We start from the raw sequence: 17,240 nt of genomic DNA on the forward strand, positions 1-17,240 counted from the left end.
GAGACCAGGGTCTCTTTTACAGCTGGACCCTGTGTATACATGTTGACACATACAGTTCAGGTACAATAATTAAAAACAAACAGAAAAAAACACACCAATAACAGATATTAGAAGACAAATTACAATGATTTAAACACAGGTGTTATTCCCTTATAGGCCTCAGGCTTTAGTGGATATTGGGCCTGACAAGGTGTAACCCAGGGACGGTGTCTTTGCTGAAATAAATATAGATATTACAGGCAATAATTCTTAAACAAAATATTTAAATTGGGTCTCATGCCAAAAAGCTGGAGCACCAGTGGTCCTGGCAGCTGAAGATAGTGAGAGCACAAGCACAAACCAAACTAGTTCAGTTGTTGTTGAGTTTCTTATACATGCCTACTTCCCATTATAATCCAATGAGATCCAAAGTGCTAAATAAACTCATTATATATATAGTAATAGTAATTTAAAAGAACATTATCAGCAATAGTAAAAATGGCCAATATTAGTGTGGAAAATGTTATGTGATCGGTAAATGTGATCTGAACCGCTTCCAAAAGACACAAAGAGCTGCAGAACTTAAGCAACATGCTTTTGTTGTGTGAACAACCTGATCACAATCGCACCTATAAAGGCCAATGTGGGCTTTAGTGAACCTGGAAACCCAGTCTTCCAGGGCATATAATCACATGCAATCACAGCTCTACTCTGCCATATTAATTCAGAAATGCTTTTTAACTGCACCTTCATGCCATAAACCACTCGAGTCAAAGCTCTTTCCCTCTTTAAGGGAACCAGAGGTCCCCTTCAGTCAGTCACAATGTTATTACACAAATAAGGGACACAGTCACGCCCCTATCCCCCACAACACGCCCCCCATCCGAGCCCCACGACCCAACCCACCACCCCTAACCCTCTGCCCCACACCCCCCTGCCTCTAGCCCCCCCACCACCTCGAGCTGTTGGTTATTGAATCTGCTGTGCTAGATCAGGGCTACAGCCGAGATGTGTAGCGACTTGGGCACCCAGAGGAGAGGTTTGAAAACCACTGTCCTAGAGCAACAAGGAACTCACAGGCCACTTAGTCATACACTCGTGTCCAAGACAACAGTACACTATGCGCTGTCCTGGGAACTGATATCGGGGCAAAAAACATGATGCCCAGCTCTGTGCTGCAGAGATATCGGTAACAGTCAACCCATTCACTAGTGACCGAGAAGCCTAGCAACGTGAGCGCACATCAAACCTAATCACACCCTAATTGGCAACTCTGGCTCTTTGTTGTCATATGCCATGAAGATCCTCTGTAACCTGGTGAGGGAGTTGCTACTCAAACAATGCCCTACCCCAAACTGGTTTGGCAGAACAAAGAACTGGCTGCAAGGCCCGGAACCTTTGGGTCCGGTTCATGTATGTATGCAAAACATACAGGGAACCAGAGTCTGGGGCCAATGGAGGGGAGCAGGGGGGGTCTTACTAATCAGATGTAGAACCTGTACACTCACCCAGTCCAGCATGGGGGGAAATATGTCTTAGTGGGTCAGTAGTCACTGATTCATGAGTACCTCTGTGCCAGATTGAGTGCTCTGGGGACCCGTCCAGAAGGACAGAAAACCATGGGTGGTTTCTGGTAATACTTAAAGATTAATGTCGGCCCTGTCAATCCGCTCCCTAATCCGAGAGACAACAAACAGGTGAAACCTCCCCCTTTAAGAGCAGGGCCCTGCCCTGGAGAGTGGAGCCACATTCAGGTTGTAATAAATCTCATGCAGGGACTGAATCAGAAGCGAGGGAATGGGAGCCCCCCTGCCCGTTGACATAAGCCCAGCTGTCCGTCTGGTGGGCCATAACCAGCATGTGTGTTTGTAGCTCCAACCTTTCAGAAGACTTTCAGAAGACAAAACTGCACGTGCAGCTCTGGTGTGGACCAGTGCAATTCATGAATGTCTATATAGGCAGATTCAGATTCAGAGACGTCAGACAAACTACCACAAACAAACATGAAGCTTTGGTTAACAGTATGTGATGGTGCAACACATTTGTTGCTTTGAGAGTCAACATCTGGCTTAGCAACAGTGAGTCCATCAGTCCAAAAGATGGCATTGTTGTACTGTGGCAAACAACTAGTCCTGGACAAAAACATAAATACAACCCTTTCTAATAATTTTACAGAGTTACAGTTCATATACTGAAACCAGACAATTGAAATAAAGGTATTTGGCCCAAATCTATGGATTTCATGATTTGCTAAAGAATTCAAACCCCTGACCAATTAAAGAAAAAATCTGAATTACAGTTCATTCTTTTTGATATTTTATTTTAAAACAATGATACTCAAAATGGGTTATTTAAAGTTGACATTGGTTTTATGTTGGAAGATATATGTACAACAAACATTTTTTATATGTTGCTTGCATAAGTATTGATGTAGTGTGGAAGCTTGCAGTTTCCACAGATTAAAGAAATTGCCCTAACAATCAAAAGGTACCATCTGAAAGCATGAGCGACAAAGCTGCAATGTGGGAAAAGGTTTTCTGGTTAAATGAGACCAGCTTAATGGTCAAAACTCAAAGCACTATTTGTGGTATGGCACTATGCTTCAACAAACAACCATCCCTACAGTGAAGTATGGTGGTGGCAGCATCATGTTATGGGGATGCATCTCATCAGCAGAGACTTCTTGTTGAAATTGAAGAAAGAACGGATGGAGCACAACACAGAGAAATATTGAAAGAGAACCTGGTTCAGTCTGCTAAAAAATTTGGGAGGAAATGTACCTTTCAGCAGGACAATGATCTTAAGCACAATACCAAAAACAACAATGGAGTGACACAATAACAAAACCCAGAGTAGCACAGTGAAATCATCCCATTCAGAATCTGTGGCACTATTTGAAAATTGCAGTCCACAAGCACTGTCCAACAAACCTGAACAATCTGTCAAGAACAATGGACCAAAATCCCTCCGATACTGTGCAAAGCTGTAAACAAGAGACTTACAGCAATTCATTCAGAGAATGGTGGATCGAACAAATATTAATGTGCAGTAGTAGAATACTTCAAATTAATTATCAGCCCTTCCTCGTTATTTTTTTTTGTAAGAAAGTAAGATGTTTATTTCAGGGGAATGAATATATACATCCGCACTCGCTCAACAAGGGGCTTCACCTGGTCCAAGCACCTGTTGTACCATGTTTGACCTGGATAAAAGGTAATTCTATTCATATCAGATCCAGACGTCTCCAACAGGCAAAGTTGACTCAAAACAAAAGTGCCACCCCATGTCCTGCAATGACAGTGTTTTCGCATGTCAAAGTTTATCTGTTTGCATATCTGAGATTTTACAAATCCAAAAACATATCTAGGAATCAAGGATCCACAATTCTATCGATGCGTTCCCCAAGTGACAAATCAGTCACTGCACGTAGTACAAAATACACGGAATAAACCCATTAACCGGATTAGGATTAATCTACATCAGCGTGGAACAGCATATTAAAAGGCAACAGTAGTTTGGTTCCCCTCCAGGCCAAACGGCAGATTAGCAGCGCCACCTCTAACCAAGTGGGCCTTTACTCTTTATTAGTGTAAAAAAATAGCCAAGGAGAAAGTAATCTGCTTGGAGCTACTGCCATGACACAGGGTCACGGATACCATTGGACATCAAAATCTGCGGAGGGCAGAGGATCAAAAGAAGGCGGGGGGTCGTAACAAGGAATAAGAAATGCAAGCGTCAGTTTTTGCTACCAGTTCACCCCAGTGCAACTGTACCAAACACCCCAATGACCACGCCCTTCCTGCCTACGGGCTCCTCAGAGCGGCCTGCACTCTAAGTCCAGCACTACATGGTGGATGTGAGGCGCATAAGACTTGACATGCTCAATGTGCTTGATGTCAGTGGTCCACGGTCCGCCGTTGATGTCCTGCAGCAGAGAGGCAATGCGGACGGCTGTGCCTTGTGCCCAGACACTCCAGGCCTCCCGGTCACTCCTCTTAGGAGACACTTGGTCAGGGCCTCCGCCGTTAACCTCGACTTTCTCCCCGACAGGGTGGAGTGGTGGTAAGGTGACGTTCTGGTGAACGTGCAACACGCCACCGGTTGTTTTCCTCAGCAGGCGACAGGCAACCGGCCAGCCATCCTCAGAACTGGGTATGAGGCCCAAATTCACCCGATCCGCCAGGTCACACAAGGGGAGCTACAAAAAAAATATTTTTTTTTTATTATTCTTACTTCTCATGGTTGATTTCAGTTCAGGACAAGGGATTAAAGCTTCTGTTTCTTACTTGCCGATTGTCTCCGTAGTGGACGGTACAGCGATGTGACACTCCATTAATGTCCAGGTTTCTCTGCAAGGCTTTCACTGCATCAGGGTTCCACTCACAGGCGTGAACGTGGCTGGCCCTTGCATGCACCAAGTATGGGAGAGTGAAGTAGCCAATACCTGCAGAGGAATAACAATGCAATCTTATAGCACTAAATGATGTGTTTTCATTGAGTAAACACATTGTCACCACGAATGATGCAGCCAGTAGCCAATAACTACAGCTTCCCCCTCCAGGGATTGTAGTTTTGTAAATTCTGCTTCTCTCTCTAGAGAGTGTAGTTTTGTAAATTCAGTATATTTATGCTCAGAAAGATGATTCAACCCACGTTTTATCTAAATTTGGCTAATGTGTGTATGTATAGCCATGATGACAATTAGCTTTTTGGTAAGTATGACAATTAGCTTTTTGGTAATTCATGGACAATACACAGACATGAAAGCTGTACTTTCTTACCTGCATATAAATCCACCACAGTTTCCGTAGCGCAGTTGAATGAGGCGACCCTTAGCTTCTCTGTGATGTTGCCAGCAGAGAACATGCATCTGATCACATCAAACTCATACCTGAAAGAAAGTTTGAAAGCATTATGAAGCAGTTGGACAAACCAGAGTGTAATGTAACTTGCTAATTTTTCCCAGCTGGACATTGAGACTACACAATCAAACTCTACTTCTACAATTTAAACAGTTCAATTAGTCAGTACCTGATCTTGTTGTCTACATGTGACACCCAGCTGTCGTTTCCAACTAGCATAGTCACCACAGGAGTTCTGAATCCATCCTTGTAGATTCTTCCTATCTTTGCCAAACGTTCAGCACCCAATGCTTGGGCCACTGTTGGCCACAAATCTGGACCTGTAACATATCCATCAGAATAAAATAACTAAACACAGGACATATCACAAGTAAAAACACTACACATGCACAGGACATAAAATAAGAAAAAAACACTACACATGCACAGGACATTAAATGAGTAGAAACACTACACATGCACAGGACATTAAATGAGTAGAAACACTACACATGCACAGGACATGTAATAAGTATAAACACTACACATGCACAGGACATTTAATGAGTAAAAACACTACACATGCACAGGACATTTAATGAGTAAAAACACTAAACATGCACAGGACATTTAATGAGTAAAAACACTAAACATGCACAGGACATTTAATGAGTAAAAACACTACACATGCACAGGACATTTAATGAGTAAAAACACTACACATGCACAGGACATGTAATAAGTATAAACACTACACATGCACAGGACATTTAATGAGTAAAAACACTACACATGCACAGGACATTTAATGAGTAAAAACACTACACATGCACAGGACATTTAATGAGTAAAAACACTACACATGCACAGGACATTTAATGAGTAAAAACACTAAACACAATACTGCCTGTGTTGTCATCATACAGATGTTGACTGCTTGTAGAACACACCTATTTTGATCCATACAGGTAGAGAAAACATGTTTTCCCCTAAAAGCACCAAGTCTCCATGGCGCTGGTAACTGTGATGAATATCCTCTCTCAGATCCTCAGTCCATCTCTCCCCATGTGACTCTAGTAGGTCCTGTAAGACTATCACTAGCTTGTCACTGCTTGAGATCCTTCTCTCTCTCTTTGACAACTGAGGAGCCTTTTGCATTGGAAGAAAAAACAGAAAAATACATAAAATTGTTAGATTGCAATCCCAAAACGGCAATGCAGCTATTAGAGCATCCTTTTCATAAGTATCCCTTACCTTGATTCTCACGACTTCACATCTGCCGCCACAGGCAACTTTGTTTTGGAGACTTTCGAGATCAAGCCGGGGTAGGCAGGATGGTATGATTGGCAGACTCACTGTCCCATTTGAGTGTTTTTGCATGCAGAACCTAAGGTCCAGAAAACCTTGTGCCTGTAAATATTTCCTTTGGAAAGGACATTACAATGGGAACGCATGGTTAACAATAGGAGAAGCAGATGATCAAGTCACCCACTAGTCAAGACAGATATAACTATCTAGCTAAACGGTAGCCAAGTTAACAAAACCCTGGATTTTAGAACCCAAACACTAGTCCTTATTTACGTAGAAGATTGCAATGTCTAACTGCGGGCTTCCTAACTTGGATACCTGCACTGTTGTGCATGACGTTGAAGCACCCGTACACACGGCGTACCATCCATTTCGGCACAGATTCATGACATGATATATGGCAAGACAGGAAAACGTTCAAATTGTTGTACTTAGCGGTATTAAATCTCCAGATATCGGAGAATAAACAAATGTAAATCAGCGTCTTGTGAGCAACATTAAAAAAGCGCTTCCGGGTTACCGAAGTTTGAACCATTTCAAAATAAGTGTGCGAAGGGATAGTCGAAACGTGTCGTAAAATGTATTATTTATTGAAAAACAATAACTGCAACACATTAACATTGATTCATATTTACGTGACATTTGAATAGCCTGTGGGATTCAAAACGTTCCATAGTCAAATAAATGCAGCCAGTGCGAATCATTGTATATGAAATACATATTGCCAACAGATTAAAGCACTCTACATTCCGCAGAAAATATTTCATAACAAATACTGAGGAGAATGTTTACTAACCAAATGAACTTGCCTCTATTAGTTGTCTCATACAGCAATAAGAACTCGCAATAGTGTATTCTGACAAATATACTTCAGAGAGTGCAAAATCCAAATATAGTGTCAAATTATAGGGCACTTTCTAATTGCCAGTGGTGCTGATGTTTTAATATGCCCATACTATTGGCCAAAATGTGAATCACTATATGAAATACATATTGCCTTATACAGCAAAAGGTAATGTTTCAAACATAACAATAAAGAAAAATGAACCGGAAAGGGTGGAAAACGTCAGCCTTAAACATGATTGGTCTTTGCGCTTTCTAGTTTTCAACATGGCGCCCGAGGTAGATTAGCTGGACACTTTAGCCAGCTATAACATGAGCTAACAAGTTGTTGTACGGTCTACCTTTTAATCGTTTCTAAATATACGGCTTATTAGCAAGTTATAATGCAGGGAATTAATCCGTGTAGTTAATTTACTCAAACGACAGATTAGGTGAAATAATGGAAACTCGAGGAATAGAACAGATGTTTGACTTCCAGCGGTAAGAATAAGTGTTTGTTGTTGTGAAGTAGCGTTAACCTTAGTTAGCTCGCTAACTGCTAAATTATCTTCTCAGTCGTCCCATACCAGCAAAGGTTTCCCACAATATTGCATATAATCTGTTTGCTAATTTAAGTTGTTAGCTCGTACATACGCTTAAACGAGATGAACGGATGTACTGTAACGTTGTAACCGTACAGTGCTGCTAGAAATGTATCATGTAACGCGTTAGCTACTGTCTGTAAGTAACTGGTGTAGTGATCGCCTGTACCAAAGAAACACCATTTGTTGTCTAACCAAGCAACATGAAGCGGGTGCTGTTGTTAGTTCCTCCTTTGTCCCCGACTATGATTACACGGAATTGACAGTGTGTCTCGCCTAAACAGATTACCAAACGATGGATTGGTGCTGTTGCTGTTATTGCTTTACTCTCCAGTTGGCCTGTGTTTGATGTTAATACGAATCTTTGTCGGTGCACACGTGTTTTTGGTGAGCTGTGCGCTCCCAGACAGTCTTGCTAGAAGGTAAGTGTTGTTTTTGGAACAATGAGCTAGTTGACAAGGCAATATGAGATCATCATACACTGTGGGTGGACTTCTTGCTATTTAACTGAAATCTGTCAGAATTGGCTTTCCCAATATGGGTGTTCCTCAAACGAGTCAGTACATTTGGAGAACACACTGCATGAAGTCTTGGGCAGATTTTGGGACTTGTCAGGCTAGGAATTTTTTTGGGAAAATGTATGTTCCTGTTTCCTGTAAGACTATGTTCCTGTTTCGTGCTTTCTGATTGTAACACAACCCTCTTCCTGTTCCAGATTCATTGTGAGAATAATGTCCTCAGTCCTTGGTATGCATGTGAGACAGAAAAGCCCACGTTTAAGAGACAAAAGCACAAAACTGTACATCTGCAATCACGTGACCCAGTTTGACCACAACATTGTCAATCTTCTGACCTCATGCAATACAGTCAGTATATTTAGTTGATTATGTAAAATGATTTACTGCGCTTCACTTTGAATTTCTTAATTTGTGCATGCCCAGTAGAACAAGTGACTTGGCCACTAGTGAGTGTTGGTTTATTCTGACTGTGTCCTGTGTGCTCAGCCCATGCTGGAAGCCTCTGCAGGCTTTGTGTGTTGGGCCCGAGGATTCATGGAGCTAGGAGCCATATCAAGCCAGGATGAGATGGAGGAGTCCCTCAGGAGGTACAGCTCCTCTCCAGGAACTCTGCCCCTGCTCCTCTTCCCAGAGGAGGACACAACAAATGGGCGTGCTGGCCTGCTCAAGTTTAGGTGAACCACAACACTGTGCTTCCTTCATGCCCTCAAGCTTGTTCGGGTCTTTACACTTTAAAGTTAGAATATTCAAACCAAGACTGCATCTCTGCCCCACAACACTGGTTAAAGTATCATGTGCTTGTCACTGCTTTCTGTGGGGTCTATCCAGGGCATGAGCAAACTGATATTTGTATTCTAAGAATAGGTGGAATTGATGTTCAAATGTTTTATTAGCAGGTGATTTAGAATCTGTCCTGTTGTTGATGCCTAAACCGATGTGAGCTCCTCAGTTCTACTGGTCCTCTGTTTTCTCTCCCTGAGCTCCTCAGTTCTACTGGTCCTCTGTTTTCTCTCCCTGAGCTCCTCAGTTCTACTGGTCCTCTGTTTTCTCTCCCTGAGCTCCTCAGTTCTACTGGTCCTCTGTTTTCTCTCCCTGAGCTCCTCAGTTCTACTGGTCCTCTGTTTTCTCTCCCTGAGCTTCTCAGTTCTACTGGTCCTCTGTTTTCTCTCCCTGAGCTCCTCAGTTCTACTGGTCCTCTGTTTTCTCTCCCTGAGCTCCTCAGTTCTACTGGTCCTCTGTTTTCTCTCCCTGAGCTCCTCAGTTCTACTGGTCCTCTGTTTTCTCTCCCTGAGCTCCTCAGTTCTACTGGTCCTCTGTTTTCTCTCCCTGAGCTCCTCAGTTCTACTGGTCCTCTGTTTTCTCTCCCTGAGCTCCTCAGTTCTACTGGTCCTCTGTTTTCTCTCCCTGAGCTCCTCAGTTCTACTGGTCCTCTGTTTTCTCTCCCTGAGCTCCTCAGTTCTACTGGTCCTCTGTTTTCTCTCCCTGAGCTCCTTGGTTCTACTGGTCCTCTGTAACTGTTGATAAGAATGTTTTCTCTCCCTCAGCTCCTGGCCTTTCTCCTTGACTGATTCCATTCAGCCTGTGGCCTTGCAAGTGAAGAGGCCATTTCTAGCTCTGGTAATGCCCCTTGAACTAAATAGCCTATTTGTTAAACTTGTTAAAAAGCAGTGAGGCACATTTACTTACATTATCAGCCAAAAATCATAGCCAGTGAATGGTGTGTCCAAACTTTTGGCTTGTGCTGTACATTTAATACAACTGTTTTTGCTTAGAGTTTTTCTTTCAAAAAATGCATCTTTCTTCAAACGGATCTGAGAAAGAGGTCACTCATATTGCTATTGTGGCTATTTGAGCATTTATAGGCCTGTAAGAATGCTCTAACCACAACCAACAGAGTAAATCCCATAAAATTTTCCCGTAGACACAACTAAGCCATACAATGTTTAAGCCTGGCTGATATGTTGATAACCGTGTTGTTCCTTTAGCATGTTGTGAATGTGAAAAGCTCAACTTAGGAACAACAGGAGGTACGGAGGCTGTTCAAGGTTACAGAGGGACTGGTTGAGTTGTCCTTGCTGAACGCTAGGCTCTGTGGTCTCCTCGTCTGTGATGTCCCCAGGGGGACTCTATGTCCCCAGGGGTTTACCAGACTTTGTAATCTGCTGGTCATAAGAACTCCAGTACTTGTAAAATGGTTTTGCGTAGCTCTGTTAGATCCATGGTGCCTCTTTTATTTTTCTTCAGTCTCTGTCAGTCGTTAGATATCTTTTCTGACTCTTGCTGTGTAGGTCCTTTAATACTGGCACTAATGAAGTTTGTTCCTTCTTGTCCAGAGCACGCCAGACGCCTTTTGGCTGACAGAACTGATGTGGACCTTCTTCGTACCATTTACAGTGTACCAAGTAAGGTACTAAATAATTACTGTTTCTCACTTCTTGTGAATGTTGGGGCTCTGGTGAGGCCGTGTAAAGGTATCAAATTGATAATTGACATGTTTTCAGTTTCCATAGTAATTTACTTGTTGGTTTGTCCTAGATAGGTGCCTGTCCTGAGCGGTATAGCGCCTGGTGAAAGTCTACACACCCCTTTCTGTCTTCACATTTTTCTGCCTTAACTTCCAAAAAGGATTATATTGCATTTATTGTACGGCTGTTGCAGACTACGTTTTGCTCCTAGCTCTCCTCTGAAGTTCAGCAGTCTCTGTCTTGTTTAGTCCATGGATAGGAGAAGCAGTGTTCAGTAGGAGGCACTCGTCCTTTTGGTCTACTGATCAAAGCCCCTGGGCAGTGAAGGGACATTGCCCTGCGTATTACGCTGTCTTTTGGATTGGATGTTGAACAGGAGTTCTGACACCGGTCACTAAAGGCCCCATGCTATGTACGTAGGAGTAGATATGTTATCTAATTGGAGCAGCAGGTAGTCTAGTGGTCAAGAGCATTGGGCTGTTAACCGGAAGGTAGCTGGTTCTAATCCCCATTCAGACTAAGTGAAAAGGCATGTTGTTCTCTTTCTAACTAAGACATTTTACCCTAATTGTTCCCAGGTTGTTGATGTAAGTAAGAATCTGTGATATGCATACATACCAGTAAAAATAGTTTTCACACGTTTGATACTAACTGAATTGATTGACGGCAATATGCCGTCAGGACTGGCTGTTCAAACACTGAAGAGCTTGTGGAAAATGTCTAGTTTTGAGATGAGATGTGTGTAAATATGTTGAAATACAGCTAAACCAGGCTCGACCACTGACATTGGAGAGAACTGAGCTTTGGATGCAGATAAACGTAAAGCCTTAGGGTTAGAGATACGGGTTAGGGTTAGAGATACGGGTTAGGGTTAGAGATACGGGTTAGGGTTAGAGATACGGGTTAGGGTTAGAGATACGGGTTAGGGTTAGAGATACGGGTTAGGGTTAGAGATACGGGTTAGGGTTAGAGATACGGGTTAGGGTTAGAGATACGGGTTAGGGTTAGAGATACGGGTTAGGGTTAGAGATACGGGTTAGGGTTAGAGATACGGGTTAGGGTTAGAGATACGGGTTAGGGTTAGAGATACGGGTTAGGGTTAGAGATACGGGTTAGGGTTAGAGATACGGGTTAGGGTTCGAGATACGGGTTTGAGATATGAACATGTATGCATATCACTGTTGGATGGTTTTAGGGAACCATTGGGAGGGGATCCTGTTAGACACAATGTGAGCACTACACTTCACCTGACACAAGGCAGAATCCAAAACTTTTCCTGCTGGTTGGTGCGTTTTACATTTACCATACTTGTCATGACATTAATTTAACATAAAGATATTCCGTGGATGTTCTGGTTTGACTGGACAGAATAATACAAGGTTTTGAGAGAGGACATATTGGTTAAGTATATGCCTCTGTAATGTTTTGTCGTTGTTGCTTTCCCAGTTATTGAGGAATCCGATGCAAGTCTATTTATTTTATTTGGAAGTCCCCCCCCCTTACAATATGCCCCCCTTACACCGTTCTGCAGAACCCAATGTCGTTTACATAATCCCAAAATGGCAGAATAGAAAATTCTTCCTGAGTCAGTAATGTGAAAGCTATTTTGATCCATTGCCAACATCAATAGCTAACTTGAAAAATACAATATCTTGTGTTAGGCTTTAACAAGGCCGTTGACAGATGTGTTTTGGTGTGTGTATGAGGAGTCAGGAGGGGACTTCTGGGTGGTGTAACAGATGATTGGTGTGTATATGAGGAGTCAGGAGGGGACTTCTGGGTGGTGTAACAGATGATTTTGGTGTGTATATGAGGAGTCAGGAGGGGACTTCTGGGTGGTGTAACAGATGATTGGTGTGTATATGAGGAGTCAGGAGGGGACTTCTGGGTGGTGTAACAGATGATTTTGGTATGTATATGAGGAGTCAGGAGGGGACTTCTGGGTGGTGTAACAGATGATTGGTGTGTATATGAGGAGTCAGGAGGGGACTTCTGGGTGGTGTAACAGATGTTTGGTGTGTGTATGAGGAGTCAGGAGGGGACTTCTGGGTGGTGTAACAGATGATTGGTGTGTATATGAGGAGTCAGGAGGGGACTTCTGGGTGGTGTAACAGATGATTTTGGTGTGTATAGGAGGAGTCAGGAGGGGACTTCTGGGTGGTGTTACAGATGATTGGTGTGTATATGAGGAGTCAGGAGGGGACTTCTGGGTGGTGTAACAGATGTTTGGTGTGTATAGGAGGAGTCATGATATATAGACTGATAGCATGAGGAGCTCTGGTAATCATCTGCATTGAGCTTGTTAAAATCTAAAAAAAATGTTTTATTTGTTCTCAATGGACTTAAAGCCATTTAGGGAACATATTTAAATCATATTTCTTCACGTTCATTCTTAAGTTACATTTCAGCTATGTTAACTAACTTGCCGTCATTTCAGAATTTCTAAAATATGCTACATATTTCTACTGATGCTGTCTTTTAAGATGATTTAACTGTCCAGACTTTGTAAGAATAGTTTATTTACCTAATCGGATTGTTGTGCACTCTTAGGTGAATACATGTGGTAAAATATGTGATTAAGGATTAGATTGGGGATCTTATGATGAGAAGAACTGGGTTAATATCCTTCATATTTAGTCTCATTTGTTGCTTCTGTTGGTCTGCTTGTTATCTTGCTGATAATGTTGTAACTGAGCTACAGGGTTCATGTTACTTTGTACAGAAATAGAAAATGATGAACACACACCGAAAATAGTTGAAGAACAATCCTGTGAATTCAGACACGAAGCAACAGAAAACGACCCCACACAACACTACCCACAACCCCCTACGGCAAACCCCAAGGGGATATAACTTTAAACGCACATGGCTGCACATGACCTTACAGACCAACAGAACAAGACAATGTAGATCACACAACGACCAACTGCATGGTCTAAAATATAAATATATAAACAAAATAGTTTAATCTGAAAATTATATTTAAGATGGTGTCAATGTCAATTCATTTTTTTGCATTTTGGAGAATTGACCATAGATCTGTACTAGCTATGTCATTTTATGATGACAGTAAATGGTGAATACTATGGAATATGGGCAGACATTTACTGGCAACATTCTGTGTTGTCATACATTTTTAACCAGCTCAATTAGAGGCTTATGTCTTGGGGGCAAGTTTAACTTTACTATTGCTAGAGAGCTCGTAGAGACCCTTTTTTGTTTCCTTCTGCAGATGGCTGCCCCCTGTATCTAGACAAGATGGAGAGTCTTCTCAGGAGTTTGCCAACAAAGTCCAGGAGGTATAAATGCTTTTATTTTCATTTGTTTGTCCTGGAATGTTTTCTATTCACTACTGCCCACATTGCATTTTATGCACAAACATTTTACATTTCGGTAATTTCACAGAATCTTACGCAGAGTGTTTTACTACTCCTTAGCTACACAAACACTGATTCAGTTTTCCATTGTAACTAACAGACAACTTTGAGTTATTCACAATTTAACCATCAGTCAGGATTTCTGTTGATTAGAGATGAGATTTTACCCCAGTACATATTTTTACTGTACGTTGACAATGTTCAATAATATTGAAGCTAAATAAACTGTATGTTTTAAATGATATATAACAAGGAGATGTAAGCACAATACAACATCTCTTGTTTCTCATAACAAACGGGAATTCAGAAGCTTTACTCCCGAATGAACTCCTGACCTTGATGGTCCGTATTCCATTCCAGGGACTGGAGTGATTTCCAGGTGGTTTTGCCAGGGTTCTTGATGTGGAAGTCGTTGTATTTGGTGTAGTAGATGAAAGGCAGTAAACTGGTAGATGACCAGCCTCTTCATGCCCGTCTGCTGACAGAAACACTGTCTCCTTCCCCGACATCTTGCCTGCAGGTGGGATGTGGAGTTCTCCCTCCTTATAGTGGTACCAGAAGGGCTTCATGTAGACCGCTGTGTCCTCATGGGTGATGTGGGACCAGTTGGTCACTACTGGGTCGTGACAGAGCACAGTGGCCATCCATTTGGATCTTCTCACCCGTATTCCCCAGCCCTGGTGCATCATGGGAGTTATTTACCCTGTTATTCAATTTTCCCCTCTCATTTTTTAGATCCTAGCCGCTGAGCTCAGCTTGGTCTCCACACAGATTACCAAAGCAGACAAAGCCGAGCACATCAAACGAAAACGGCACAGTGCCCCGCCAACCACAACCTTGAGTAAGTAAGCGAGATCCCCTGAGGTACCACCCTGGCGGAGCTGGCCCGGACACAGCCCCTCCTCCCCGCCCCCTGGAGGAGCTGGCCCGGACACAGCCCCTCCTCCCCGCCCCCTGGAGGAGCTGGCCCGGACACAGCCCCTCCTCCCCGCCCCCTGGAGGAGCTGGCCCGGACACAGCCCCTCCTCCCGCCCTGGTTATCGTGCGGTTGGTGATGTTGTCCTCCTGCTGTCTGTCTCCAGATCTTGGTGCCAGACCACGTCCACCTCCCTTTATGGTCCGTAGCTCTGGGGCGGAGGAGCGCAGGATCAGCAAGATGGCCCAGCAGGTGAAGGAGGTTCTGCCTGACATCCCCCTCAGAATCATCACCAGAGACCTGGGTACAACAGTGTTTTGATTTATGCGTTGCATTTCCTGTGCAGAGATGGGCAATTTGGATTCATTTCCAGTGTATTACAGTGGAGTCTGCAGTAGGATCTAGGAGTTCAAAATGAACATGCAGCCCCAACAACCTTTCCTCCTACCATTTTCACAGCGCAAACCAACTGTGTGGACACCACCATCACTAACCTGTTGGAGAGTACTGAAGAGTTCCCTGTGGAGGCTACAGGCGGAGCTACAGCCGGAGCTACATCTGAACTACGCCCAGCCTGGAGGTCCCCCTCTTCAGCTGCACCCGCTTCCACCATTAAGGTTAGCCAATCCTCTGAGGGCTGTCTTCAATCTACTGGTCGTCTAGAATGACTTGCTGATGTTGAATTATTCAGATAATGGTAACATCTTGATAAGCTATTCCATATTTCTTCTATAAGTGTGCTGTGTGTTTAGATTTTCTGTCTATCTTTTAACCCATAGCCTGCTGCAAACTGTTTTGGTAAATCACCAGTCGACAGACACATGTCCCTACAGGAGAGAAAAGACGCCTTGTATGCATATGCCAGAAGGTGAGGTGAAATGCTGCCGTTCAGTCCATGCTTCATTCTGATCTTCCCCACTCATAAGTTGACACACTGCGTTATGCGTTCAGTCAGTGTTGTCCACCTTAAGACTCAAGTCAATTCTTTCTGCCGTCCTGTAGACGCTACGTTGAGAAACACGGACTGGAGCAGGACAACAACCTCTGAATGAGAACTGATTTCTGGGAAACGTCTTCTGAGGAACGGCAGTCGTTAAAATTGAGTAATTGTACAGACAATTGTACAGGAGTCTGGAGTGTTTGTTGACCCCCATGGAGGCAGATTTTCTGAGGGCATCAATGGACCTGCCCACACCGCGTGTACTGCAATCATGCATGTGTCTTTTTAATTGTTTCTCCTGGCGAAAACATTATTTTCATAACAATTTGTATTAAACATCTCATTATTTTACAATTGCAGAGGTATTGGTAAAACAAAGTCTGTCTTGCTCTGACTTGATAAGACGTGTCAGGTCTTAGGGTCATTATGATTTGACAGTATGTGTTTCGGCAGTACAAACTTTTAAAGTCAATAAAATCAATCATTTATAAATGCAAGAAGTTGAGTAGAATCACAATTCTGTTTGGATTTACCCTGACATGAATCACTCAGTGCTTGGCAAGAATTACAAGAAATCTGTATATGCTTTGAACTATGTATAACGTCAGGCATTGTGATGTCAAAAACCCCTACTATAAAGAGCTGATTGAGGTAGGGTCTTCAAAGTTAGCAACAGATGAAACGTGATCACCATCCTTGTAATACTTGCATCCGAAAAGTCTTAACATGCAGACTGATGAGGTAATGAGAGTGAGGGAAAGCATTGTGTTTGTGTTCTGTTGCCTCACCAGGGTTTTTAAGCCAAGGAAGTATTTCCCTTGTTAATGCTGGATGATTAGTCTGAGCCCCCTTTTGCTAATCTGGCTTTCAACTACTCAAAACAATACCCTCACCTGCAATAATCTGCTCCACTACTGACACTTAGGAACTTGTGAAGTCAGATTTGCAAAAAGGCTAAATGACCTGATACAGGCAATGTCTTTTCATGACACTAATCCAAGGCAGTTCACATCATTGATTGCATTCATTTTGAATGTTCTTCTATCTGTCCTCCAGCCCTTCAAAGTCTTTGTCGGGTGCGGAGCTGGTGTAGACAATGTCTCAGTGGACTTCCGGTCTCGTTAGTGAGAGTTTTGAGGCAGGTGGTTAGTTCTCAAATTATAAATATATTTCCTCAAAAGTGAACTGTCGTAAATATTTGCACATTCTTTTTTGAGTACTTTGTGCACCCCTTTCTTGCCAGGATAATAGGACAGAGCCTCTCCTATCCTTTTGTGTTGGAGAAATATTCCATGCATGATCTTTCCAGATCCTCAAGATTACTTCTGGCAGAGGTGTCAAACCGGTTCCACAAAGGGCCATGTGTCTGCAGGTTTTTGGGTTTTCCTTTATATTGGTTCCCAGTTCAGACCTAAACAACCAGGTGGGGGTAGAAACGAACCAATTAGTGACCTAATTAGTCAATTAAGTAC

General features: G+C 42.9%; 2 protein-coding genes across 2 annotated transcripts; one reads left to right on the forward strand and one right to left on the reverse strand.

Moving 5' to 3' along the window:
* Positions 1–941: 941 nt before the first annotated feature.
* trmt12 (tRNA methyltransferase 12 homolog) lies at positions 942–6,637 on the reverse strand. The gene is made up of 7 exons (XM_034291632.1): positions 6,447–6,637; positions 6,075–6,243; positions 5,771–5,969; positions 5,011–5,161; positions 4,761–4,870; positions 4,266–4,423; positions 942–4,177 (listed from the first exon to the last, which is right to left on the reverse strand). The coding sequence occupies exons 1-7, from the start codon at positions 6,497–6,499 to the stop codon at positions 3,794–3,796; spliced, it is 1,224 nt and encodes a 407-aa protein (XP_034147523.1). The 5' UTR covers positions 6,500–6,637; the 3' UTR covers positions 942–3,793.
* Positions 6,638–7,221: 584 nt separating this feature from the next.
* Positions 7,222–16,265, forward strand: aup1 (AUP1 lipid droplet regulating VLDL assembly factor). Its single transcript, XM_010903447.4, has 12 exons — positions 7,222–7,451; positions 7,837–7,974; positions 8,268–8,418; positions 8,557–8,744; positions 9,615–9,687; positions 10,404–10,477; positions 13,768–13,834; positions 14,648–14,753; positions 14,995–15,132; positions 15,288–15,445; positions 15,608–15,696; positions 15,831–16,265. Exons 1-12 carry the CDS (start codon positions 7,411–7,413, stop codon positions 15,874–15,876), a joined length of 1,269 nt encoding a protein of 422 aa, XP_010901749.1. The 5' UTR covers positions 7,222–7,410; the 3' UTR covers positions 15,877–16,265.
* Positions 16,266–17,240: the final 975 nt, after the last annotated feature.

Source organism: Esox lucius, chromosome 4 (genome assembly GCF_011004845.1).
Source record: "Esox lucius isolate fEsoLuc1 chromosome 4, fEsoLuc1.pri, whole genome shotgun sequence".
Classification (NCBI taxonomy): domain Eukaryota; kingdom Metazoa; phylum Chordata; class Actinopteri; order Esociformes; family Esocidae; genus Esox; species Esox lucius.

What these genes read in the sequence shown, in the direction of transcription:
- trmt12 (XM_034291632.1), bottom strand. Translation starts at nt 6,499, where the DNA reads ATGGATGGTACGCCGTGTGTACGGGTGCTTCAACGTCATGCACAACAG. An exon ending in ACCTGTATGGATCAAAATAG is followed by an intron (nt 5,162 to 5,770) that starts GTGTGTTCTACA and finishes GATATGTTACAG; the next exon opens with GTCCAGATTTGTGGCCAACA. An exon ending in TGTGGTGGATTTATATGCAG is followed by an intron (nt 4,424 to 4,760) that starts GTAAGAAAGTAC and finishes ATTCCTCTGCAG; the next exon opens with GTATTGGCTACTTCACTCTC.
- aup1 (XM_010903447.4), top strand. Translation starts at nt 7,411, where the DNA reads ATGGAAACTCGAGGAATAGAACAGATGTTTGACTTCCAGCG. An exon ending in CAGATGTTTGACTTCCAGCG is followed by an intron (nt 7,452 to 7,836) that starts GTAAGAATAAGT and finishes TCGCCTAAACAG; the next exon opens with ATTACCAAACGATGGATTGG. An exon ending in CCAGACAGTCTTGCTAGAAG is followed by an intron (nt 7,975 to 8,267) that starts GTAAGTGTTGTT and finishes TTCCTGTTCCAG; the next exon opens with ATTCATTGTGAGAATAATGT.